This window comes from Orbicella franksi, chromosome 2, assembly GCF_964199315.1.
Source record: "Orbicella franksi chromosome 2, jaOrbFran1.1, whole genome shotgun sequence".
NCBI classification, from domain to species: Eukaryota; Metazoa; Cnidaria; class Anthozoa; order Scleractinia; family Merulinidae; genus Orbicella; species Orbicella franksi.
Window position 1 is genome coordinate 22,437,794 of NC_138146.1, and position 26,383 is coordinate 22,464,176.

The 26,383-nt window shown below is 38.0% G+C and overlaps 2 protein-coding genes and 1 pseudogene across 2 annotated transcripts; 2 read left to right on the top strand and 1 right to left on the bottom strand.

Annotated features, from left to right (window-relative positions):
• Positions 1-34: 34 nt before the first annotated feature.
• LOC145478696 (ras-like protein RAS2) lies at positions 35-9,034 on the top strand. The gene is made up of 8 exons (XM_081456804.1): positions 35-609; positions 3,915-3,937; positions 4,462-4,541; positions 5,328-5,381; positions 5,746-5,803; positions 6,987-7,028; positions 7,892-7,968; positions 8,138-9,034. The coding sequence occupies exons 1-8, from the start codon at positions 426-428 to the stop codon at positions 8,211-8,213; spliced, it is 594 nt and encodes a 197-aa protein (XP_081312930.1). The 5' UTR covers positions 35-425; the 3' UTR covers positions 8,214-9,034.
• Positions 9,035-9,165: 131 nt separating this feature from the next.
• On the top strand, positions 9,166-19,307 carry LOC145478695 (SIN3-HDAC complex-associated factor-like). The gene is made up of 3 exons (XM_081456803.1): positions 9,166-13,708; positions 13,816-13,969; positions 16,762-19,307. The coding sequence occupies exons 1-3, from the start codon at positions 13,289-13,291 to the stop codon at positions 17,133-17,135; spliced, it is 948 nt and encodes a 315-aa protein (XP_081312929.1). The 5' UTR covers positions 9,166-13,288; the 3' UTR covers positions 17,136-19,307.
• A 4,115-nt stretch (positions 19,308-23,422) lies between these two features.
• On the bottom strand, positions 23,423-25,242 carry LOC145471815 (trace amine-associated receptor 1-like; annotated as a pseudogene).
• Between the last annotated feature and the right edge of the window lie 1,141 nt (positions 25,243-26,383).

Below are 26,383 nucleotides of genomic sequence, written 5' to 3' on the forward strand. Positions count from 1 at the left end.
CAGGTGTTTAAAGCAGTATTACAATTGTACAGAAGTCCTCTTAAAGGAAAACGTGTGATTTGTTTTGTCGATCTTTATTTGACGACTACCTCTATAAAGAAGTATGGAAAACTTCCGCCAAATTGAATGTAGATTCTTAGATTACAACGATTAAAGCGGAAGAAAAATTGATCCATTGCTAAGAATTGTTTATTACAGGAAAAATATCTATAAGCATTTGCCCGGTCGATATCACATTACTACTAAACGGGAAACCATCTTGTCCCGTAGGAACTGGGTACCAATGATATGCCAAGAATTGTCCCCTCCACCCAAAGTTGTGTTCCACTCCTTGAAGTATTCGAAGTTTACACTGCGGCGAAGGATTCTCCCCCTAAACAAGGTTCCTTTCTGTTATTCACGGTTGCTTTCTCAGATTTTGTGACATGGCTAAACCAGGAGATGCTGACAAGCAGTACAAACTGGTGGTTGTCGGAGGTGGCGGCGTTGGCAAGTCCGCGCTCACAATTCAGTTTATTCAATCACATTTTGTCAGTGACTATGATCCAACAATCGAAGACAGCTACCGTAAACAGTGTGTCATCGATGAAAAAGTCGCACATTTAGACAGTAAGTGAAGAACTTGTGTTGTTTCGCTGTCAAATTAGTTATGGTAGAACGCTACGAAGTAGCATAACCTGATCGTATGGGCCGAGTTGGGAGTGTCAAAAGCTACAACCCTGCAAAACCGAAGAAATTCGCAGTCGAATATCCCAGTAATTCATTTTCAACATTTTTGGAGTACAGTTAACCACTATTTTTAGATAGATTTTTATTTCTATGTCTTTGAGATACACAAGATAACGCACAAGTGTTTAAAATCCTATAGTATAAATTTTGTTCAGTGTGTATGGAAATAATGGCCACAGTTCACACGTTCATATTTGGGAATGGGAACAAATATTCCTGCCGCGAATTGTTGTGTATACAGACCACAACAATATCTATTTAATGGGAAATTACAGCCTTAATTATATACTTATTGGAGACTTGCATTAACCGCAAAAAGTAAAGCGTCGTTTTACCTTAATTAGGGAACAGAAGAAAGCAGATCAGCCTGCCGAAGTTGTTACATATGGCTGCATTCTTAGATCTTTGACTGAACCTGTTCGGTCACAATATGTCACTTCTCAGCTCTTTAAAAATACGATCTTGATTTGCAGCTTGAAATCAATTTTCTTCGATATATTTTTACAAACTACGCAATCTTGCATGGAATACGGTTTTAAAGTGAAACTGTAAAGCGGTATGAGGAAGATTTGTTCTTACTATTAGCAAATTGTTTTGATAGCTTAAGCTCAAATGTGAAAGAAATGATCACACCTTTTGGTTAATCGTTATTTTGAAACAAAAGGCATACATTCTTTATTGTTGTGAATCTTTGGATACACCACAAAATTAGAATGTCAGAATTATTGTTGAGAGTCAAACATTCTTTTATACCCAAAATAAAGGTGACGTACAAGATTCGAGGATTCCATGTAGATGGAAAAAAATGAAACTAATTACATTATTTAGAAGCTATTTGTTTTCCTGATTGAAATTTGTCAGTTTTCACCTGTACACTAATAAGTTGAATGCAATGATGGAAATCTTGTTTTGTTTTAATGATAAAAAGAATAAGTTTTTAGTGATATTCAGATCATCTTATAACCTGACCGAAACACATTTTCTTACAACCTCCTTCAAAGTAATATATATATTTTATAATTCCATTTGTTTTTGTTTGGAGACTGAAACAAATGCTTAAAACATTTTAACTGAAAATGATACCTTAAGAAATTTTGTTTGAATATTCATTTGTGAGAGATTTCCTGCCCATTACTCACAGTTGACTTATTCATTTTTACTGACATGGACAAAAAAAATTACCATAATTTTTAATTTTTTTTTGCATTATAATTATTACATTTTGTTTTTTAGAAAAGAAACATTTAACCTTTCAAATTTCCCCCACTGCTAGATTGTTTTGATAACTCCTTCTTACCATTGTTTAGCTGTACTGTCCTTAAGAAAACCCCAACTAATTTCTCTCCAGGTAAATGTTCAATGAACTAGGAGTTTTAGTATCAGAGTAGGGGATGGCATTAGAGTTCAAAAAAAACACTGTCAATACAATCTTGGCAGGTTTGATAAAAACAGCTCTAGTTTCTGGGTATTGGAACATAATTTGTGCGACTCGGTTGAAATTGTGAATCTTTTTAGAACTGAACAGTTTGTTGTTTTTTATTTTGCCATGAGTTTGGTGACTGCAGTTTTATTTTGTTTTGTCTCAGCAAACAAAGCACAACATGGCTCAAAGGTTGAATTATTTTAATAACTCAGTAGGAAGAGATTCTGACTCAACAGTCAAATTTATTGCCTCAACAAGCAAAGAATACTGTAAGTGATCCGGCTCAATGGTCTCAACGGGCAAAGCATAATGGGAAGGATTTTTATCTTGGGCCAAATTTGCTTTTAACACAGAGCTATTTTGCATCGCACCTTTCTCCCATGACCAGCAGCTGTAGATAACAGTTTACTCAGAACATAAGCATTTTGCCTGATACTTCACTTCTCCTGAGTGCACCATGAAAAACCTATCTCCATGAAGTAGGAATTGATCTATACCTTTCGCAGCCCCATTCGCAAGTCAGCAAAAAGCACTCACATAATAGAACAGCCAAACATGGTGAGATACGTCTTTTATTAAAAACTGGATCATTGAATAATGCAATTAAGGGTTTTTTAATTGGCTTAGCTATCACAGTATATGAGCCATTATTGTGTGCTCTACAAATATGCTAAGCATATGTATACCTTTTTGGGGTGCCTCATTGACTATCTACCGTCTCATATCCACAAACACTTATAATTGAGAAATTTCTCTAGCCTTCCTTGAGATTCGTAACTGAACTGTTCATGGTCTTCGGTAGTTGATGAATATATTTTCATGAGCAAAATTCTAAGACATCACAATAAAATTAAAAAAGGAATTTTTTGGATAAAACTGGAACTTTGGAAATTTAGTGACAGAACCTTCCACAGATCTCTTTCCATGTGCAATTTTAAGTGACATCATTGCAGGTGTGGATGAACTAGCCTGCATTGCAGACTGAAACTTTGCTGTAAATAACCGTCTACAAATTAGTGCACAAATCCTTGTTCAAAACTCCCAATGTGCTAATAAGATCTGAGTAGCATGTGTGATTGGTCTCTTCATCACGCAATTGTTTAATACTGTGGTAAATAGCTCTCATTGGGTAAGGGAATCTTGGGCACTGTCTATAACTGGAAATGATCAGTGACTGGAAATACCTCGCAGCTTGAATTGTGTTAGACCTTCTCCTTGAACAACAAGATGAGAGGAAATCATTCTTCCAAGGGAAAAACAATTTTGTGAATTTACTCACATAGTCATTGTCCCGGACATCGTAAATATCAAACTTCGTGTTTCAAGTGTTGTCATTATGTCACTGTTGCAATTGCTGATGGAGGGCCGAGTTCAGTATTTGACCAAATTGGCTATTCCAGTTATTTTGGCAACTGATGACCAAGACCCAGAGATCATTTAGCCGGTTTTGAATGGAAACTACATTTTAGTGTTTGCCTATCAGCTATCAGTTATAATCTCAGCCCATTTCTCATCTATTGGTAAATTTTGATCAATTCTCAGCTATACATCAGTTAAATCCCATCCGGACCCACAACACATATTTACCTGTAGATAACTGTTATATTATTGTTAGTTACAGTTTATTGTAGTATTTCTCACTAGTTAACAGATATTTACTACTGCACTCTGATAACATTATTTCCAGTGAATTGATCTTTAAATGGTTGTTCAATTCTTATCACTGTGGTATTAATTAATTCTTGTTGTTATCACTCTACAGTTCTTGACACAGCCGGTCAAGAGGTAAGAATCATAATTTTTTCCTATACTGAGTACCAATATCCTAGTAGTTTCTATCAATCAAATGTTTCATGTTATTGTAATTTTCAAATATAAACAAGATAATATTTAGATGAACTAATAAGAATTCTTCTATTTAATAGTGATTTAAATCAGTGTTGTCACTTATTGTATAATAAGTACTTATTTCATGTTATTTCAGCTGTATTATCCCAATTTGTACTTAATGCTACACTTTGCTCTTGCATATTGTGCTCTTATTTTGCACCAATGATATACATGTACATGGCAAATATACATGATAGTAAAATATGCAATAAAGGGAATAGCAGCAGCAACAACAGAGTACAATTTTCAGTTAATATATAAAGTACACAAACGCCAGGAATTTTTAAGAAGACCTGCTGGAGAACTGCTGAGAAAAATTAAACATTCCCATGTGTTTTATGTAACTTAACAATCGTGAAGACCAAGTATACCATCTCCTGTTCAACATCTTCAAAAAATTGTTTGTTCTTTTTCTTTAGGAATTCAGTGCAATGAGGGAACAGTATATGAGAAATGGTGAAGGATTTTTATTAGTTTTCTCTGTCATAGATCGTTCAAGGTTTGTAAATGCTGAATATTTCGGTTTTTTTTTTTTTGTGCATCTTTTATAATATCTCATTCAAGTCATATATAAGACAATACTGACGACTTTTATTACACTTATCATGGATCAATCACTTACACTGAGGAACAAATAATTTGTTACAATAATACATTAATATATTAAACACAAAGACTGTGTTTGACCACATTTCCAAGCACCCAGAAGAGAGTTGAAAATACAAGACGTAGCAAAATAATTTTTGAGGAACTTCAAGGTGTTTGGAAATGTGGTCAAACACTGTCCTGAGTGTTTGACGTATCTTCTCAGTCAAAACCAAAGCTAAGGAGAAAATGGTGAAATAAAATTGTAAAAAAAAATAGGTTAATTAAGATCAGGTATCCAAACTCCATCACAGTCATGATTTCCTTTGTGTAAATTCAAGATAAATTGTTAATGAGTTCAAGAAAAGTATATATCCATGCAGCTGTTCTCTTCTATTTTGAGTGTAAAAATTGGTAAGCTAGTGACCCGTTATAGGTACAGTACAATGTTATTAAGGGGAGTCAGGGCTCAAAAAAAGAGCTGCCCGGTCGTCCGCGATAAGTAGATTTTCCTGCCGGGCAAGTTACTTTTCATTCTCACTTGCCCAAGGGCACAGGCAGGTCATCTGCCAACTAAATGGCAAGAAAAGTAAACTAAGACTTGCCCAGGGCAAGCAAAATTTGAGAACTGCCAGTCTGATCGGTAAGCTGGAAATTAAAGTTTTTTTTAAGCCCTGTGAGTGTTCTTTTTTGCTTACAGCTTTGAAGAAGTAAGGCGCACATTTCATCCGCAGATACTACGTGTAAAGGACAGGTGTGTTTGTATGGATTTAATGCATGATGTTCTTATGATTTACACTTAATCCAGCTATCATATGTTCCATTGTTCTCTTGCTTTAGCCACATGACTTGCCTAACATTCAGAGATGTGACATGCTTCTGTGATCTTTAAGTCTTACATGTAACATGCAGGGACATGGCATTTTTTTCTCTCTACATTTGTGACACATTCCACTCTCTACTTACAACACCAGAATGATCTATTACAATGTATTAAAAATTGAAGAAAGCTCTTATTGTAATTTGAAGCCATTTATGAATATATAAAATTTCAGAATTGCAATTTTTTGAAAGCCCTCTTTTCATATGACACTGTTTTTCACTTTTTGATAACACAGGTCAGAGTTCCCAATGATTTTGGTTGGAAACAAGTCTGATTTAGAACCAGAAAGAACAGTAAGTCACTTTCAAAGTATTGAGAGTTTTATAGCCAATATCAAGGGCCTGTGGAGGGGAGGGAGGGTGGACTTTACTCCTTAATAGCCCATTTTTGTTAGTATATAATAGGTTATTGACCAAGTGTGAGGTCAAGGTGGCTGGATATTGGCTGAGACAGAGTCAAGGTCCATAAATATGCAAAAAAAGATTGAGGTCAATATCCAGACATCTTGACTGAACAGGCTTGGTCAATAAAGGATTGGAAACACAACACTATTTTGTTGCAGGATACAGCAGGGAGATGCGGTGGCCTCATGGTTAGTGTGCTTGTCTCCGGATCGAGCGGTTCGGGTTCGAGCCCTGGCCGGGGACATTGTGTTGTGTTCTTGGGCAAGACACTTTACTCTCACAGTGCCTCTCTCCACCCAGGTGTATAAATGGGTACCGGCGAACTTAATGCTGGGGGAAACCCTGCGATGGACTAGCATCCCATCCAGGGGGGAGTAGAAATACTCCTAGTCGCTTCATGCTACAGAAATCGGGATAAGCTCCGGCCTGATGGGCCACTTGGCTTGTACGCAGACTTTACCTTTTTTACCATACAGCAGGTATTATTAAGCGGGCAAGATAGTGCCATCTTGCCCACTTGGGAAGCCAATCACAGCACAGGATTCGGTTCATCTTGCCCACTCACGGAGCTAGCGATATAATAAATATTAGACTGTTGCTTAAGTATAATGTTATTGTCATCTGTATTGGTCTAAATTTGGGTATGGTTTGTGTATTTGGGCCAGAAAATAGGTATAATTCTTAGAATTTTTATCATGATTACAATAACACTATTCATCGAGTGAAAAGTGCATTTCATTATCAGCATGAATTGAAAGCTCTTCTTAAAGTTTATGCAGACCAAAGCACACTGTAGTTCCCTGGAAGAGTCTGGCTGGCAGTAGGGTATCTATATTTGGGTCAGATATGAAAGAGAATGTGAAATGTTTTTGTCTGAAATAGAGAATAGTTTCCTGATTGAGAAGTGTGCCACAGACCCACACCCACATTTTTGGGTGTCCCCTGGCCCCATTTTGTCAACCATCATATGGTAGGCTTGTTTGTTTGTTTTGTTTTGTTTTGTTTTGTTTTTTTTGTTCATGTTTGTCATGTCCTGCGACATTGAAACCATTTGGTTGTTTACTTTGTTCAGGTGTCAACATCAGAAGGTCAAGAATTGGCCAGCGAACTTAAGGTACAAAATCAGGGTACTTACTTACTGAGACATGTAAAAAATCTGAATTTGCCAGTACAACAAACATTAGGGGTGCAAGACAACACCTGTTCCATCCAGCCCAGCAATGCAGAGAACTCATATCGCTACAACTCCTTCTCTTCTTGGCATGCGTTACCACTGGAAATTACATGTTGTGAAATTAGGCCTGCTCTAAGACTCCATCTCTTTGAATAGTTGCACAATGGGCACCAAAAATTCTTAACTCAAGATTCATGCATGCTTTTATTAAAGGGGCAAACAAAGATGCCAAGATATCCATGAAGGGTTTCAGCAGCACTAGATTCAAACAACGTTTCCAAGAAAATATACACTTGGACTTCTTCAACCTCCCCCAATAGGCCTGGTCAACCATATGTGTAATTAGTATCTCAAGGAAAGATCCTACACTTGCAACTGTTACTTGAATGTGTTTTGGGTGGTCCAACCCACTCACTGTCTTTTTGCATTTTTGCACTAAGACATTTTTTGACCATATTTCCAAACACCAAGAAGAAAGTTGAAAATATGATGTGCAGCAGATTATTTTTGAAGAACTTTGAGGTCCTTTGAACTTTCAAAATGTGGTCAAACACTGTTTTGGGTGTTTGATACATGTATATCTTCTCAATCGGAACTAAAACTAAGGAGCAAACAGAGAAATATAAGCATAAAAATCTATGTTAATTAAGATCAGATATCCCAACACTTGTCACGGTCATAATTTCCTTTGTTTAAACTTGATGAATCATTAATGAGTTCGAGAAAGAAATTGTATTAATTAACCCAAAGTGAAGGTATTACTTTTGAAGTAACTGACCAGCATTGCATTATCTGTTATACAGATTGAATACATTGAAACCAGCGCTAAACAAAGAACCAATGTTGATGCTGCATTCCACGACCTTGTAAGAGCTATCAGGTACAGCATGGTTTTTTTGTGTCTGTACTGTAGTCTTTGCACAGCAGTACGCGTATCGACCTGGCCATTTGTCATAACTTGATTGTGACTATAGGAAAAACACAAAGACCTAGAGAACCTACATTTTGATAATAGGTTAAATTTATACAGCTTTGTGTGCTCTTTGCAGGAAATTTTACGCCCAGATGGATGAGCAAGAAAAGAAAAACAAAAACAGCAATAAAAGGAGATGCTTAATTTTGTGACACAGTTTGCTAGTTTTGTTCGATTAGGACTTTCTATTTGTTAAAATGTTTATGTTACAGTATGAGATGATTGAATAGTTGTCAAATTTCAGAACTTATCGCTGCTTGCATGCAAAGAAACAGATGAGCGCTAGTAACAAAAAAGTATCATTCCAAGTTATTTTTGTACAAAATATGCATGTGGTACTAGACTTAACTAAAGAATACAGGGCCGTGTCTATAGCCAGGGACTTTTTTCAAAAATTCATTGTGTGAGATCAAGAGAAATGTGTGAATTTTGTTGTCATACAGAGCGTCGCACTTACTTCAAACTTTGTTAAACATGGGCATGTGAATTTATTTTGTACCCTCTTTTTTGTCATGATCAACAAAACATTCCTAATGTAAACAGAGAAATTTATGAACATTACTGATCATGAACGAAACGAACCGTACTACCAGGACTTTAATCACATTTTGCTAATTAATACATGAGACATTGGGAGATCATTCGCAGTAGACCTCCCAGAAATATATCTTTTAACGTGGCCCTGAATTCTGCCAGTAGTTCAAACTATAACAAGTACAGTAGGAAGATAGAGTGTCGTTGTTTTAAGAAAAAAATTCCATCATAAAGAGCTTTTTACGTAACAGTTGCAAATATTTATCACAGGATTACTATATTTTTTCATATTTTTTTTCAGTCCTAAATACATAATAATGTAGTGGTTTTCCTTTAAGCAGTGTATGTTGACGTAACGAAGCATTGGGAAATATTCGCTTCAAACTAATTAATAAATGGAAATGTAGATTTCCTCGATTAGTTGCAACAAAATATATTTTTTTAACTGCCAAACGAATGAGTCGGTTATTTTCAACTTTGTCCATATTACAAACTTCCCTGTCGATCATCACATTACCTCGCAAGCTGCCTTTATGTTTTTTAGCGCTGTCCTACTAAATCAGACCATAGGAGTGTCTTGAGACCTTGCTGAATAATTTAATCATGGTTGGCACCTGTCCCTCTAAAGGGCCTTTATTTTGTAAGCTATTGTGTAGCATACGACTGAGCAGCTTGCACGTCATACCTTGGTTATGTAATGCAATGGCTTTGCAAATGTACAGTGGAACAAAAATTCTCATGGTTATTCTTTTCAGTTTTCTTCATTACTCTCCTAGCACTTGCCGATTTCGTCAAAAATGTCTAATTTTAAGTACTAGCCATGTTAGAAATAACTTAACAGGGTACGTTTTAGTTCATATGAGTTTTCAATTATTAAGTTTGCAAATTGCGAGTGTCTGAAATGGAGAAAATTAAAGCAATCATGTAGTTATGACAGGGGAAGTTGCTTAAGTAGCTGTTAAAAATAGCGCATACGATCCTACTCTTTGGCAATAAATTAATTTCTCTGTATCTTTTTGAGTTCTGTTCATAAAAGTAATATTTAAGTAATGTTTAAGAGCAGTGGGTGTTTTTTCCTCCAAGAAACGACAAACAAATCGTTGAAACTTCAGACGATGTAAATTTAGGCGCAGCTCAGGGTTGGTTACGTCAGTTGAAGTGTCACTTGAGTGTCGTCCATGGCATTTACGCCTCCATTGTGCTATGTCACTTCCATTGGCGGATCTAGTTGGGGGGGAGATCGCGCCCCCTCCCCTTATTTTGGGTTAAAAAAGAGGGAATCGCAGAAGGAAGAAAAGACGACAGGGCAAGCAAAACAAAACCGGGGCCCCCCTTAGCTCAAGGTCTGGATCCGCCGCTGACTTCTACCTCATTTTTCGCAAATGCTGCTATTGACGTTCAGCCCACCTATTAACCAAGAAATGCTGAAAAGATTAGTCGTGAATAAATAGGTTTACTAGTTTCGTTATTTTTGGGAAACGTTATCATGATAACTATTCACCATGCATAGGGTAGACCCTCTCTAGTCTTTGTCAAATATACATGTATATACACAACAATTAAAGTGGAAGTCTTGAATCCTGCCAGGTATGTCGTAATGTAGTTGCCATGTGACATGAATGATTTGTTTAAGATAGTTTTGAGCTTGCTTGTTCCGGTAAACGTGCGTTGCAGCCATTTGACGTAAGGGTTCCTCTTTCAGGCTGGAGGTTTGATAAGAGGGTAGGGACTCTATGAGCTGAATTAGTAGGAGAAATTGGTAGGGGAAACTTAAAAAATATTTCGAACAGACGCACCTAACAGCTGAAGCTGACTCAATTCAAATTTAAACGTATAGAAAAGGGATACAATTTGCCTACTGTGGATATGTCGAAAAGGGTACCTTTTTGTAAGGAAGGTATGACATAAAAAAGCTATAGGGCTTAGATCTCGGGTTATTGTTAGCCTGTTTATAGGCGTTTGATTCAGCTACCACTTGCCGCAATTCTCTGCGCTGTAGCTTCTCGAACTGGGAAAGGCTACTGGTTGTGCTTCTCAGCATCTTGAACACGTGCAGTTCTTTTTCTGTTTGAAACGACCAAACAGAAAAGAGAAGAGTATAGATATAGGTAAGCTTATTTCGAGTGGCTTATTCCCGACTATCTGCTTGTGTTGGAAGAACAGGAGATCAGATGGCCAGCGCAGTTTTGACAACAAGGTTACCTGTCATGTCGGTGATTCATCTTCAGTTATTTCTCCCGTCGGTTTCACTTGCGACGGAAGCATAAGCCTAAACGTAAGTGTAAGACACTTATGCGCTAGTGAGGACGGCCGCGACATAAGCATAAACTTTCTTCTTATGCTTATGCTTATGTTCAGTGAGGACATCGTTGACTTAAGCATAAAGTGCTCGGTGATTGGCTGATAGTCTTACGCTTATGCACATGTTCATGCTTATACCAACCGCTTATGCCAGCATGTCCTCACTGGACACAATAACGACATAAGCATAAGCATAAGAAGAACGCAAGGTTTTGATATTCTTAGGCTTAGAGTTATGCTTATGTCGTGGCCGTCCTCACTGACATAAGCACATGCGTAAGCAGAACGGTAGTGAGCACGCCCAGAACACGAACATAACCACGAAGGCATGCGTAGAATGGATAATTGCCTTGTTCTGCTTGTTCTTGTGCTTATGCTTGTGTTGTGCGCGTCCTCAGTACCGTATGCTTGAGCTTAGCATATGCTATGGGCGTTCTCACTACCGTTATGCTTAAGCTTGTGCTTATTTTGAATGTCGTACAGCGGTATTCTCGTGATGCGTGATTAGCTGATTTTATTTTCCGTGAAACGTGGATTCAGGAAATTATTCTTCATGATCCGTGACCAAAAGGTTTTGCGTGACCCGTGAAGAACTTGAATTATTCACCGATATTCGTGATTTCACCACTCAACTCTACGTGATTTTGAGACGCGGGTCCTCCGAATGTCTGTCGAGAGTGACTTAGACATGCGATTTACAATATGGAGCCTTGACTTAGCCTTTCATTATTTTTCCTTCTTCAAACACTTTTTCTAGTGTAAGAACAGGTTACTAAAAGGAGTAGCCTACTTTCTTATTTTTGCGATTCTGGAAAACGAAATTTTTACATCCATGATCCGTGATCCTCAATTTTTTCCGTTCGTAAACCGTGCCATAGACCCCCCCCTGTACGACTCTCTATGTTGTAGTGAAAACCAGGCCTTAGGTGTATGGGTATTGTCACCCTTCAGTGGACGAAATTAAATTTTATAAGCAATTTAGTCACGAGTACGCTCTTTTTTATAAGAACGCCAGGGGATGTGAGGCTGAAATTTCAGTAGTAAAAGAACTTATTTGTTTTCTCCACTTGTTTTGTTACAAGCTTTTAGTACGTGTCTAAATAATATTTCATTAATTGGTCTGGATAAATTCAAGCTCGAAATGACTTTGACGTACGTTTCCCGGTCACGTTCACGGTTCAGGTTGATTTGCTGAAAGACTGAAATCGGTGTAACCATGCAGGTAAAACGTACAAGAACCTTTTTGTTTCATGGGCCCAACAACATTCTGTTCCAGCTGATCTTCAGCTCAAAAACTAAATGTTCACTCTGAAAGATAGTGGTAGTATATAATATATATCAACAGAAACTACACGTACGCTTATCTAGTCTTTACGCGTGAGGGTTGGTAGGAGGCCAGGTTTTTTAGTCTGGTTTCGCAAGCCCACGGACAAGGTCATCTGTCACGCAGTTGAGATCAGTCCACATCCAGAGGTCCACATCCTTGGAGGGGGGAGGCAAGGGACCCTATGGTGTTGAAATGTCCTGCCTAAGTACGATCCGGCCAACACAGGCTCTTCTAGAATTTAGCCTGCGTCTCAGACAGAGTAAACCGCCGGGCTATATTGCGGATTTTGCGACACGTCCAGCTGTAACGCAGTATACTAGAGCGAAATTCCCGTACCGTCTCATCTACGTCACAAGCTGCGTCACACACAGTCTAAACCGCCGAACTATATCGCGGATTTTGTGACCATCCGGTTCTACTATAAATTGGCAAATTATTTCCTCTCAAATGTCAGTTAAGTTCGAAACTCCCGTCACATCTACGTCACAAGCTCATACGGTTTGGTTTCCTCTATAGTTTGTGCGTCATTCATACCAGACCACATGCAACCTGGAGAGGAGGTGTTCTTGCCATCACACCCTAAACTGATCCACAAGAAATAACGGGCCTCTTTCTCACCATGTTATATTGTTCGTTTGAATAAGTTTCTCCACCCCAGGATGGTCGGCTCCACCTTTTGTACCCTCATAACGACAGGATGTGCTTAACTTGTAGTTTCTGAGGCGTTGTAGTTTTAAATTTTCAGTGGAACATGATGGTCTCTCAACCCTTTGAAAATTCCTTACCCATCATTTCTAATTCTAATTCTAACCCTAACCCTCAATGAAGAAGTCGAAGGGGTCTAAATGAACCGGCCCCTCTTCTCAAATGAGGTTAGCACTGCCACCATTTGAGGGTCAGTCATTGCCCAGAATGCCACGACATAGGAGTAATCAGACTTGTACATGTAATCTCTGCTTGCTCAGCCTTACGAAATAGTTTTTCTCCAGCCAAGCTCCAGGCAATAACCACTTTGCTTTTGAAAGTGAATGCCATTGTTCTCATTCTCTATTCTTGAGTTACACCATGTGTTCCAGAAGGCGACAACGTGCCGAAAGAAAGGGCCTTCTGAGCATGCTCTGTCTGTCAACCCCTGCACAAAAACCTATTCTTCTGTCGTTTCTTTCTACTCAGCTGTTGCACAAAGCAGGTACTTGCTTTGCGCACTACACCGCTGCTAAAAAGCTTTTCATTTACTGGACAGTATTTCTTCGCGTCATGTTCGCGTCGCACAGACCTCGAGTTTTTCGCTCGCGTCTGGGCTGTTGCATTTGTGGCGCGAAGTCTTCGAGTTCACGATTCACCTCCTCGTCTAAATACGAGTTGCTGTTTAGCGGTTGTTTTCAATTGAATGAAAAGAGGCAAGGAGAGATCTGCAATGCTTGTGTACTTCTCGTTAAAAGATGGAAGAAACTACCGCCTGGCAGCTCGAAAAACTGGAAGCATGTAAGTAGAGAAATGTCCATACATTTGGTATTCTACGTTTTGCGCAATTGCTGTCAGTTTATCGGATGTAACTTAAGTTTTGGCTCAATATATTTTCCCCGTTGCAGGTTGTAGACAGTAAAGCAACTGTGAAAAGAACTACCAAGCCAAGAAGAAGTTCTAGAACTTTGAACGTTGAAAACGAAAATGAACTGACTTCTAAGCTGAACGGAAGAGCAACAAGTGGTCGCAACGGCAGTTGCGGCGAACAAGAAACTCGAGGTTTGCTTTGTGGCCTTGTTGTTTTAATATCATCTCTTGGTGACACTTTTCACATCTAAAGAATTTTTTTATCGGGATATCTTTATGACAGTCATACTGTGTTTTGTGGGTTAGCCCAATGGTGTGCTCTTTAGAGATCAGAGAAATAAAACAGGCCATTGCTATAGAATTTTGGGACCTTTTGACTGATAAAAGAAATCAATCCATGGGTGAATTAATTAAACAGGGCCGTTTGTGACAAAGTAGTTCCAACTCGTGTGTAAATAATTTCTTCTTTCAAGAAACAGACGTGACAAAAGAAAAGAAAACTTAAACCCAATATAAGAATTCAGTGTTTGTCAGCTGGGTATACAGGAACCATAATGACCTGATGAAAAATAATTAACAATTATTCAGCGAAGTCGAGGTAAATATCCATCACTTTCACCGACACTGAGGTGAATAACTGTTTTAGTATATACCACACAAGCTGAATAATTAGCGGACCAAAACTTTATTTTATGAGTGACAAGCAGTGGGAAATTTTAAAATCTCTCGCGCTGGCTGCTCGGAGGTGAATAGTACTTGCTAATCACCTCGGAGTTAACCAATCAGAGTGTGCAAAAAGCACTATTTACTTGTGTGGTATATACTAATTAAAGTTACGTGTGGTTTGAAGGCCAGGTTTTCTTTCCTGAAGATGCACTTGTCAAATTATAATTGTTTTATTTAAATAAATGTACCTCTAGCTTCTTGCTTTTGTTACAAGTTAAATTTGGAAATTTAGCAAGTAAAAGCTTGGACATGGTGTTCATATTAATATTTTGAACTTTTTTTCTTAGTCCTTTTGTGTGAAAAATATTGTTAAGATTTTCTTTTTGTGGTTTTAAATGCCTAGTAATACTGTAATATTTTTTTTTACTTGTCTGGCAACATTGTTACAATTTGCATGTTGAAAAACCTTGTACACATTACCACCTGCATTGCAAGATACGGCAACTTGTTGCTCTAAAGGCTGGTTAATTCCAGCTCATAAGCATAAGCATAAGCAGAGTACTCAAACACAGTAAGGTGCTGTTAAATAGCACCTTTTGTTTAGACATTTTCTGAACAAAAGGTGCTTATTATTAAGGTCCATTAGCTGATTCATGTGCGGGCTCACGCGCGGTGCTTAGAAGGTGAAATTTCACTTCCAGTTACTTACATCAGCCTGTGCGCGGAAAATAAAAACAACTCAACAACTTGCAAATTTGCTTATTCACAAGATACAAAATAAAAAGAGCACAAGCTAAGACAAAATAAGAAAAAAACAGAAAAACAAGAGCAAAAGAAAGAGAAAAACTAACTCCACGTGGCTTTGTTTAATCTTACCAAAGTGCGCTGGTAGTGTAAATTGTGCACATGCTGATGGGGTAACTTCCAATATATATCCAGTGCACTTCTGCTTTGTTTAAATGCTAAAGGAAAGGCAGTTTTTCATTAAATTGAGCCTTTTTTGATGAGTTTCTATTGAAGCCAACGTTGGAAACATAGCTATGCATTCCTTTTTCAAAATCATGCTTTTTTCAGAAAATTATGAATTTCTCAATATTTTAAAATTCTCTTAAAATCTGACCTTTTAGAGATAAAACAAAATCTATGCATTGAATAATGAGGATTAAAATTGAAATATTAAATCAAAGGAGAAAATCCCAATAAAGTAAATTGCCTGGGAGCCTTTGCATTTTTTCAGTATTAGTCACGTGACCATTTGAGGGCATGGCCTGATGATGTCATCACTGGTGTTACTGGTCATGAAAAAGTTAAAACACATGAAATAACTCTGAACTAACTAAAAAATGATGATCCTTGGCAACGGGTCTAAAAGATCAGTTAAAGGTCCCATAGTGTCTTGCTGATTCTGTGTATGCCGCTCATGTTTACTTGTGTGCTAGTTAAAACCAGCCTTGAGTGGACACAAGCTCTTTGTGAAACATGTTACCCCAACTTAAACCACAGGTTGTAAAATGCACAGCTGCACTTTTTAAGTTGCAGCAAAACAATGTTGTATGGCAAGTTACAGGGAAATGTTGCCCATATTACTTCACTGTAGTGCTGCCTTATCTATTTTTGTATTTGCTACTGTGGAATTGTTTGTATTGTCAGTTTTTACTGACAGTGACACCATTAATCATCATTGCCAGTTTCTGTACCAAAACACCCATGTATTTATGTCATAAAAGTTCTTTTACCCACCACAACATTTACCTTTTTGCTACTATTATCATTCCTGGGGAATGGGAGAAATAAAGCTTGTTGTTGTCATTGTTTCCTCCCTCTGCGATCACAACTCATAACTGACCAACATCCATAAGCCATCACTTTTCCAAAATACCAAACTTTTGCTTGTGAAGCCTTTACCCATTGGAACCACTTTTTAGTGACCACCTCTTGTATACATCAGTGGCCATTTCAAGACTGTTTGCATGAAAGTTTCTATTTCTTTGTATTTCTGTTTTTCTATTTCACATGATCTGGCCTTCTAACCCCGCCATTTGGGTAACAAGAAACCTTACAGGCCTGTCTTAAATGTGGTCCGTCATACAGAGGTCCCCTTCCTCTCCCCAAGGGAACTCACAGGCTTCACACTTTAGGTGGTCACTTTCAGGAGTGCTTGCCTGTTTATGATTAGAATTTAACAGGGGTCCTGTGGGGAATGTGCAGACCAATCTTATAGTTGTTGTTATGTATTAGTTTACAAGTTTATTTGTTTGTTTTGTTGTTGTTCAAAAAAAATCAAGTTTAATATCTGTTTCCTGCTTTGAAATTTACAGATGATGATGAGATTGAAACTGATAGTGGTGACTTGTCGCCAACCTTGATGTGTGGCTCACCAAGTCCAAGCCCTAGTGATGTATCTGATGAGTTCTCATCAAGTTCATTAACGGCATGTACACAGCCTGTTCATCGTGTCTCTACAGCTTCACAGACTTCCTTCCTATTTCCATCCCTCACTTCCTCTACAAATAATAAGCTTCCATTTATTGACCTGTCTATGTGGCGGCGTGAAGAAATATGCTGTGGCACCATATTCAGGGGACCTCATGGAGAGGTCCTTGTGGACCCCAAGCTTCTGAACCCTATGTGTACATGCTCTTGTAGTGCGAGGCCCCCTGTAAATATTGGTGAGGCAAAGAGTCTTCAGTAGTAGTAGGCAGATCCTGTCCATTACAAAGTGCATTTTGTATACATTCACTCATAAATTAGCTAATGTAAGCTATGTACGTGATTGACCATATGTCCCTCATCCAGCATTGTCTTGAATTACCATTTCATGTTCACCTGCAATACCCTGATTGTACCCAAACAGTTCAAATTAATAATTTCAGTTACAGCTGATCACCACCATAAGAGTTAGACACCGTAAGAGTTAGACAAAATTCAGCATTCTTGAATGACCAATTTTTTAAATACATAGTACATACATGTAGTACATACATGTAGAACATACAGGATTGACACGTCAAAAGACATTGATGACGCATTATTGTCAGAGAAACAATACTTTGAGTTTACTCTGCCAGTTTGTCAATAACAGTGGTCACAATTCATTACACATGGATTTAATGTATTGTAAGGTGACACAATGACATCACCAACTGGCTTTCTGTTTTATGTAGTGTAACAGCCTCTGCAACTGTAACACTTAACAGTGATGGCCCTCTTGGGTGCCTCAGGTTATTGGTTCAACTGATAGTATTGTTCCGTCACCTCGCATTCATGTCTGTAGAGAATGACAGCGAAGGGTATCACCCATGAGAATGGGAATCTATAGCTAGTTTAGCTCAAAACATGAATTGTCCTTATTGATTATGGTTAGTTTTATTGGAAGGTAAACGTACTTCATATTGTAAGGAGAAATTGAGTGATGGTTACTGTTGGGAAATCAGAGGGTGGAGGCTTTATAAGCTGCCAATGTTATGAGTGTTTGATACTTCAAATGACTCTTTTTAGAGTGTGTACATGAAACTTGGTAAACTAAGGTACCAAGACCTTTATACTGATTAGAAGGTAAACAGTATTACAAACAAAGTTTGGATCTTGAAACTTGGCTCTTTACATTCCAAGATTTCATGTAAAATATGTCAAAATGAACAGGTGCAAACTGTTCTAAGTACCGCTATCCACTATTGTTTATTTTTATTGTCCAACCTTTACATTATAGATAGTGTCGGCAATTAGCTTTGCCGCACCAATGACAGCTTTCCTTGTTAATTTTTCAGAATGTTCTGTTTATTCCCTTTTTGTGTTTACAGGTATATCCTTTTTTAAGAAAAATGTACATTTGGTTTTTCAGTTACATTTTTATGAGAATCAAAAATAGATTTCATTCCTTTTTTTTGGAATAACGAGAAGAATAAGATGAAGACATCACGTCTTCTATTCACATTCTTCATCTTATTCTTCTTGTTATTCTAACACATTCCCAGCCTCGTTGAGTCAAATTTCCCATTTCTTGGAAATAAGAACAGAAAAGCTTTGCTTTTTTCCCTGGCAAAACAGTTTCTGAGAGTTCTTATTGAGAGAAACAAACAATACTTTAAAGGCATCGTTAGGGTTATTATTGAATTGATTTCCCACATTTAGCCAAGCACATATACCCAATGTGGTTACCACGGAAGCTGCATGTGCTATACTTTATTGATATCCCTGACAATATGCAGTAACACTGACATGGTTAGTCTTGTAGCCTTGTAACTGTGTTTGATACTAGACATGACAACTCATGCCCTGGGACTGCATTTAATACTGTGTGTTAATTTCTTGTTGTTGTAATGTGATACGGTGATACTCAGTGTAGTGTGATAATTAGCTGTACTTACTCAGACATTTGGAATTGGGATAGTGACTACAATGTATGATTATTATAGGTGTGTTATTGTAACATGAGATTATTATTACATTTTCAACCTCAGATAATGCACTTTGTAGCTTAAACTTCTTGAAGTATCAGCAATCACATGCACATACTTATTTGAAATGGATCTCCAACATGTTAGTTGTCACATACAATATAGTGTCTTAACATGCATAGTTACAGACCACACAGCAATACAAACATTACAACATAGCGTTCAATAACAAATCCCTGTGATAAACACGCACTTTCTTAATTTACTTTACTGTACAAAATACTTGAAAAACCCTTGTATAAATAATTTAATTATGTTCAATTGCTGTTCACAGTTTGTCTTTATCAATTTTTATTCCTTTTTTAACTCCGTGAACACACTAACAATCTTACATGCATTGTAAATAGTTTGTCAGTCACTCATGACAAGTAGTGTACACACTTTCATAATAGATACATGTTCATAAACATCTCTGTTATGTTTTTATGGAGTGAGTTTCTAGCAGAGTTTGAAAGTAATATGGCTTGCACTGAAATTTTGTAGCAATAAGTAATAGTTTAGTCCAAGTGTGTATAGGGTATTGGGGGGGGGGGTACTCCCTCATATGGGCTATACAGGTATGTGCGGCCCCAAAGGGTATGGTTTTTCAGCCATTTTGGTCATAAATAGGGTATCAATTTCAGCCATTTTGGTCCTAAATACAGTGCTTTCAGTAAGACCTGGCCCCCGCCGGAGCTCCAGCAGGTACTCTCTTGTGAATCGCCAGCTGTATTCATGCATTAATGTGCTCTTAGAAAACAGCCCTAAGAAAATACGTGTGCTGATTGGTTAAAAATCGTGTTTTTGTAACTTGATGGAAACAAAGAACTAGCACAAGCTGTTGACGTAATGATGGCATGAGCGAAGAGAATTTTCATTTGATGATCAAAGTAAACAAGCTGTTTTTCTATTTTTCGTTGCATTGTTTTCTAAAAGAAATAGAAAACATGTTCTCCTTGTTTCTGTCGAGTTATAGAAACACTCAAGAAAGTTTGGGAGAACTCGAAAAAGCTGTGAAAACACTCACCTGCGGCTTGTGTTCCCACAGCATTTCTCGTTCTCCCAAACTTCCACTCGTGTTTCTATAACTCGATAGAAACACGGTACATGTTTTCTATTTCTTAAATGGAGTCAAATAAAAAGAAACCAGCAGTTCACCCTATTAAATGGTTAATTATTATTGGAAAGCTCATAAAAATGTTAAAACCAACCAAATAGTTAATTTATACACTACCCTGTGATTTTACCGCTTTAAAAGCCACAAGTAGTAGATTTTCATTTGCGTATTAAACGTAACGTCGTAAACATCATCACTAAAGGTCACACTCCAATGCACATTACATGATGGACCTTGTGTTTTAAGAAGCCTCGTTTTCATGTATCGTCAGTTCCACGATGAAGCGGCAGCTGTCTATGCTCTCATTTCTGTCTGCTTAGTATATATTGAAAAAACTGAAGATGCTTAGTTCTTTTGCATGAACATGAAGGCAACCACATAAGGTTTTAATGTCGTATTTCTTGAATCTTCTAACAAACAGTGTGACATGTAACATTCTATTAGCTTTTAGCATAGTTAACACTATGCTTTTAGTAAGGCATACCTTTATCTCAGTAGTATATACACCATTGAAAATAGTGTATAATATACATGAGACTGCCTTGAACTATGCAATAAAACACTTTTTTCTGATAAAAAATAATGAATGCTTGGGTGTTAATGTTTTGCCTCAAATCACTGGAAATCATGTTTCTGAGCTTTCTGATTTCAAACATCTTCTGGGGGGTCATGCCCCCATACCCCCCGAGACGACAAGGGACCTTCGACCCCTCTTATCAGCTCCAGCGGGTTCTAACAAAAGAGAGACAACCACTTCAAATCTTACTGAAAGCACTGTAAATAGGGTATGGTTTTTGTACTCTAGTCTTGAATTGGGTATGTTGTTTAGAAGAAGCTACTTTTTCATCATTTTCGATAAGACCATCAACAAAAGCCCTTCAAAAATTGTTTGGGGCAACTGTGTCAGCCATAATGGTCATAAATAGGGTATCAAATTCTTGGTCTGGTTGTAAATAGGGTAGGGAAAGTCACAGATTTTGGTCTTAAATAGGGTAAGGGGTTTGGGAAGCAGGCCGCACACCCCCACTAAATATTTCTGGGAATACCCCCTCGCGACAGGGTATCCAGTTTCTTAAAAGATTTTTAAGAAACCCCATTCCTACTTGCACATTTGGTGAAAAAGTGTGTACCCTTAGTTAATCTTAGTTAATCTCACACTTCCACTATTGACATCATGTTTGGCTTTGCATTCTGCTTGGACACTACCAGCAATTTTGCTGCTTTGTTGGTCAAAACAGTGCTATACTTAAGTGCCTTTGCTGGTGGACAAAATTCCTTTTTAATAACCCATGATTGAGATATTATGTGAATTGTTGGCAGGAGAACAAATTGCAATTTGTTCAGTGATTTTTCCAAGATATGACATCAAAATTTGATAAAGTCTGCCAGACTTTTTCAATATGACATCACAGCCTTGTGCATGTGCTACCATTATAGAGGCCATTTTTGAGGCTATAGTGCTCTTATTTAGTGACTTTTGATGAAACAACAGTCGAACCTCTCCACTACAGCCACCATGGGGAAAGAGGGGCCATTGTAAAGAGGTGGCGCTGATAGGGAGGTAGGAGTGTAATATGACACCAGGTTTTTTCAGTGGTGCAACATTTTTTTCCAAGAATGAAAGGCTTATATTTAGCATATAAATATGTAAACAGACAAAATATATCAATAAACAGAAACCAAAAAGAAACAGAGACCAATGATAGGCAGTGCAGATTAAATCTGGTGACCGTTTACAATAAAAAGTTGGTTTTTGTATGCAAAGTTTGTCTGTCGTTGATTAACTGGCCATTACAGAGGTTATTTTGGCATTTTGGCATTTTGGATACAGTTTAGTTACTGTTGTGGAGAGGTGGCTGTTGTAGAGGGGTTAACATAAGATTGAATGTATGGACTGACTGCTAGGCCCAAAAGAGTGGCTGTTAGTGGAGGTTCAACTGTTGACCATTACATTTAGGTTTCCATCCATGAACATGTCATCTTGCTTGACTTTTCGACGTCATGCTCATGTATAATATTTCCCGTTTAAGTGTTACTGATAGGTTCTATTGATTGGCAGGTCTGGTGGTGGATATTTTCTCTGCCTTTACTTTAGTTCTTATCAAGTATTGAAATTTCCACCTCAGACTGATTTGTTTGGTGCCATTATTCTTAAGATAATATACTTTTAGTGAAAACAATATGTATCTTTGGAATGATATTTATTTATTGTGCATTTATTAAACACAAATGGAGCATATTGTTCCATGTTGTGTAATTAGTAGTTCTTTCTAGTTTTGAAAAACACTTATTACAGAGAAGAATTTTTAATATAAATATTTTGTATTTGAAATATGGTGGAATTACCTTGATAGTTCTTTTTTATTCACATTATTAAAGATGTAGAATGTAGCTCCCTGTAGGTTTGCTACTGTTTTGCTTTGCTCTCGAGATTCGTGTACATATATTCAAGAAATTAATATGTAGTCTTTGTACCCAATAAAATGTACTACAAGTTGTATTAGGTGGCGTTTTGGTGGCTTTTCAAATTCGTGTTTAAGGCCATAGCCGGGAAAAAATTTTGATTGAGGCAATGTTCAAGAAAAAATTATGATTGAAGCAATGTTCATGAAAAAATTCTGACTGAGGCAGTGTCCATAAGAAAATTATGACTGAGGCAATGTCCATGAAAAAATTCTGACTGAGGCAGTGTCCATGAAAAAATTCTGACTGAGGCAGTGTCCATAAGAAAATTATGACTGAGGCAATGTCCATGAAAAAATTCTGACTGAGGCAGTGTCCATGAAAAAATTCTGACTGAGGCAATCTCCATGAAGAAATTATGATTGAGGAAATGTCCATGAAAAAAATTATGACTGAGGCAGTGTCCATGAAAAAATACTGACTGAGGCAATGTCCATGAAGAAATTATGACTGAGGCAGTGTCCACGGTTAAATTCTCTTCCTAGGTATTAGCGTGTTTTTGATGACTAAACAACAAAAACGAAAAAAATGACTGAGGCAAGTGCGTCGAGCTACGACCCTGCTCTTTCCGCAAAAAGGCTTGCGAGAAAATTCCTGCCAAACGGAGGACAAAAAGGTGCACAAGTAGTGATGGGAAGAGAAATTCCCTCTCCTTTATCAAGCGTGGACCTTTCCCTCTCCTCACTTCTTTGCGCACAATAGCTTGCATAGTAAAAAAGAACCAGCTCTAAGAAGGCGTGGCGTTGGCGAATTTTGTTAATTCGACCTACCATTGATTTAACTTTGCTTACTCCGCAGTCCTGCTGCCTGAACGAAAGGAGTAGCCACCCTATAGGAAGGCGCAAGCGGAGCAGTTGTACACTGCTGGTAGTTGTATTCAAGTAGCCCTTTGTTGAGTTTTAAGTTTGGATGTTTTGTTTTTCAAGCGAGGATCACGGCCTTTGTAACAAGAGTCATTAGGTGCTAGAGAGGCGACGATGGGCGTTCACACGGGCAAAACAGCTTGATGAATTCTCATTTGTATTATTTATGATAATACCAATCTAGGGGATTTAGGCACGAATTAAGAAACGAACTTACGTTCAAGACTGTGTGGCGGACTTGTGAAGTCAGTGATCTCAAACGGGGACCAAGTGTAACTGACTTGAGCGAGAAGCCAACATAACAGAACCTCAGCTGTCAGGGCGCACAGGCGTGAGCCAGGCGTGATGTTGGGCTTTTGTTGGGTTTTCCTGAGCTAGTTCTGCTGTGTCTCACTAGGAGAGTCAGGTATACGAAATTTTGTATGAACAAAGGTAATCCACGTCACTAGACACGGAATCATACAGATTGTGAAGCTGTAAACATCTATGAAGGCCTGTGCGCCATGCTCCCCATAAGGAAGATCAACGTTTAGGCATTCATTTCCGACCAGTTCCTCTTCAAACACTTTGTAAACTTGAAGGGTACAGCTTACGACCCAGTACACCGCTAAGTAAAGGATACGGCGCTTTCCAAACTGTGTTTTGTACTGGATGGGTCTCGTGATGCTATAGCAGCGTTCAATAGGAAGGAACTTGACAAGCAAAATAGATACTTTGGCAACTAAGGAGACGGTACGTGTTGTCCACTAGCACGCAGAACATGTGGCCGCCAAAGTCCGAGCCGATTGGAATCAAGGTTGTTACGGTCAGAAGAATTGCTGTGGAATGAAAAAAAGCAGCTTCCATTACGAGCGCAGGCTGCTGATTGGTCAATCAGTCGATATTTTGCTAAACTATAATAGCTTAGAAGTCGCGAAATGCGCATGCCTGCAAAATCGTCGAGAATTCCTACAAGACATATTTAATACGGTCACCTACGGAGGATCAAACCTCATGACTATTATCATGATAAAAGCCTCATGTGGCTATTCGGCCAATGACAGCCCACTTGAGGCTGATGTGCTAGGTGGTAATCTCACCCGTGATTAAATCAGTCACGGCCAAGTTAAACAGCAAAGTATTATATGGCTTTTTCATCATTGACAGTTTCTTTAAAAGCACAGAACAGAACATGAGATTGAGTACAAAAGCTGAGCCAGCGATTATGCTGAACGCAACCTGAAGAACAGTTTCTAATTGGTCAGCTTTCACTTCATCCGATTGGTGGCTTGGGCCGACCGCCTGAGTGATGCTGCTGTTAGTCAGCAAGGTCGGTGTCTTGTCAGCGCTGTCCATGTTCAGCAAGGCTGTACTGAAAGTAAGTGAGGAATATTATTTGACAAGGCATATATTCCATTTTTTTTGTAGAGATATTCTTAAAATCGATTCTCATTTCCTGAAGTGGACAGTTTCACAAGCTCGTCCTCAATTCAAGCTAAAAGGTAAACGACCTGTTTCCAAGGGTATTCAACATAAATCAACTTAAAGTCCTTAAGCTTATATTTCACGAAAAAAATGTAGTCTCTTCGTCCGATTTATAACATGTACTTGAAATTACTTTTCCGTCATGTTTTCCAACACCTCTAGTGCCATAGGCATTTCATTTAAACGGAAAAGTGATCTGAAAAAAGTCATTTCACATATATATTGAGCCTATATAGGCAATGTTCTACTTTGCGACGTTCACACAGAAGGTTCCATGTTTCTTTCGGGTTATGTATGTTTTGGGATGATATCAAAATTGCTTAGTAGAGGTTTCCGGAAAGCAATCTCTGCAGTCAGTAGATCTCTGAGTCACTCCATTGCTGCCAAGTTCATTACGTCGGGATGCTACTGGTTGGGAGTTCGCACTGTGAGACGATTCACCGACGTTTGTAATACTGTTGGTCAAGTGAATTTCTGAGTCGATGTGACCGTGCTGAGCACGAAACAGCTATCGATCGGTAATTGTGAACATAATAACACTTCAGATCACCAGTATAATTACCATAAACACGCTTTACATATAAAAACAGAAGGTGTATTGATGGTCCCCTGAAACGCAGAGTTACAGCTAACTTATGTAGTCTTTGATTTCTTCGTATACTATATCAAGCCCTGCTTTGAAGCATCGAGAACCGTTTTGGCTAGCAAGACTTAACTTATTTATATTTATAACATGAATATAGCGTTGCAGTAGATAGAGTTAATATGCTAGCTGTGCTTATTTGCCTTGCTTACAGGCAAACATATGTGACGATTATTAAATGTAATCTAAAACATTAATTAACGACTTTAAGCCAATTATTAGCTTCGTTGCAGTTTTATAACAGAGTTCTTTTATTATTATTTTTTTTTCAATGCCGACCCCTGCAGTCATACCAGGCACCGTTTTCCGCCTTTTCTACGTAACAAAGTGAACTTCCAAAGGTGTATATTTTTTGGGCATGATGCTGAACCAAACACTCTTAGAGGGAGGAGGTTTGGCGTTTTCTCTGCCTAATGATTTTTTTCTCAGCGTTAGGTCATATATATAAGATTCTTATCTTTTTGCTCCGCATATCTCTTTTTAGTGGTTTATATTGCTCGAAAATATTTTTCTCGGTTTTTCTTTTGATTCTATTTTTGTGTGTATTGTATTTTCCCACCATAATTAATGCGCGGTCCATATATGTCGAACAGCTATTTGCCGAGTCTGCATATATTGCCTGTCAGTTTCCTGTACTGGTTGTAAGCATGTAAGTAATTTGGTGACACTTAAAGAAACATCCGGCTTAGCTAGTGAGTATGTGGTTTTTGCTTGACAGCGCGTTTTCAAGCATATAAAATTGGTGTTGTTCATTCTCTTAACTGTGACCTACTGAGTGTTAATTGATCTGCAGGATATTGACAATTAATGTTTATCACCTATCAGTTATTACAGTTGGACCCCGCTAATTTCCCGTTATTTTGAACTCAAAACCATTTAATATTTCCCTTGGATTTGCCCTTCAGCCATTTACTATCGGCTATTCCGAATTCCTCGGGCTATGTCGAACCTTTT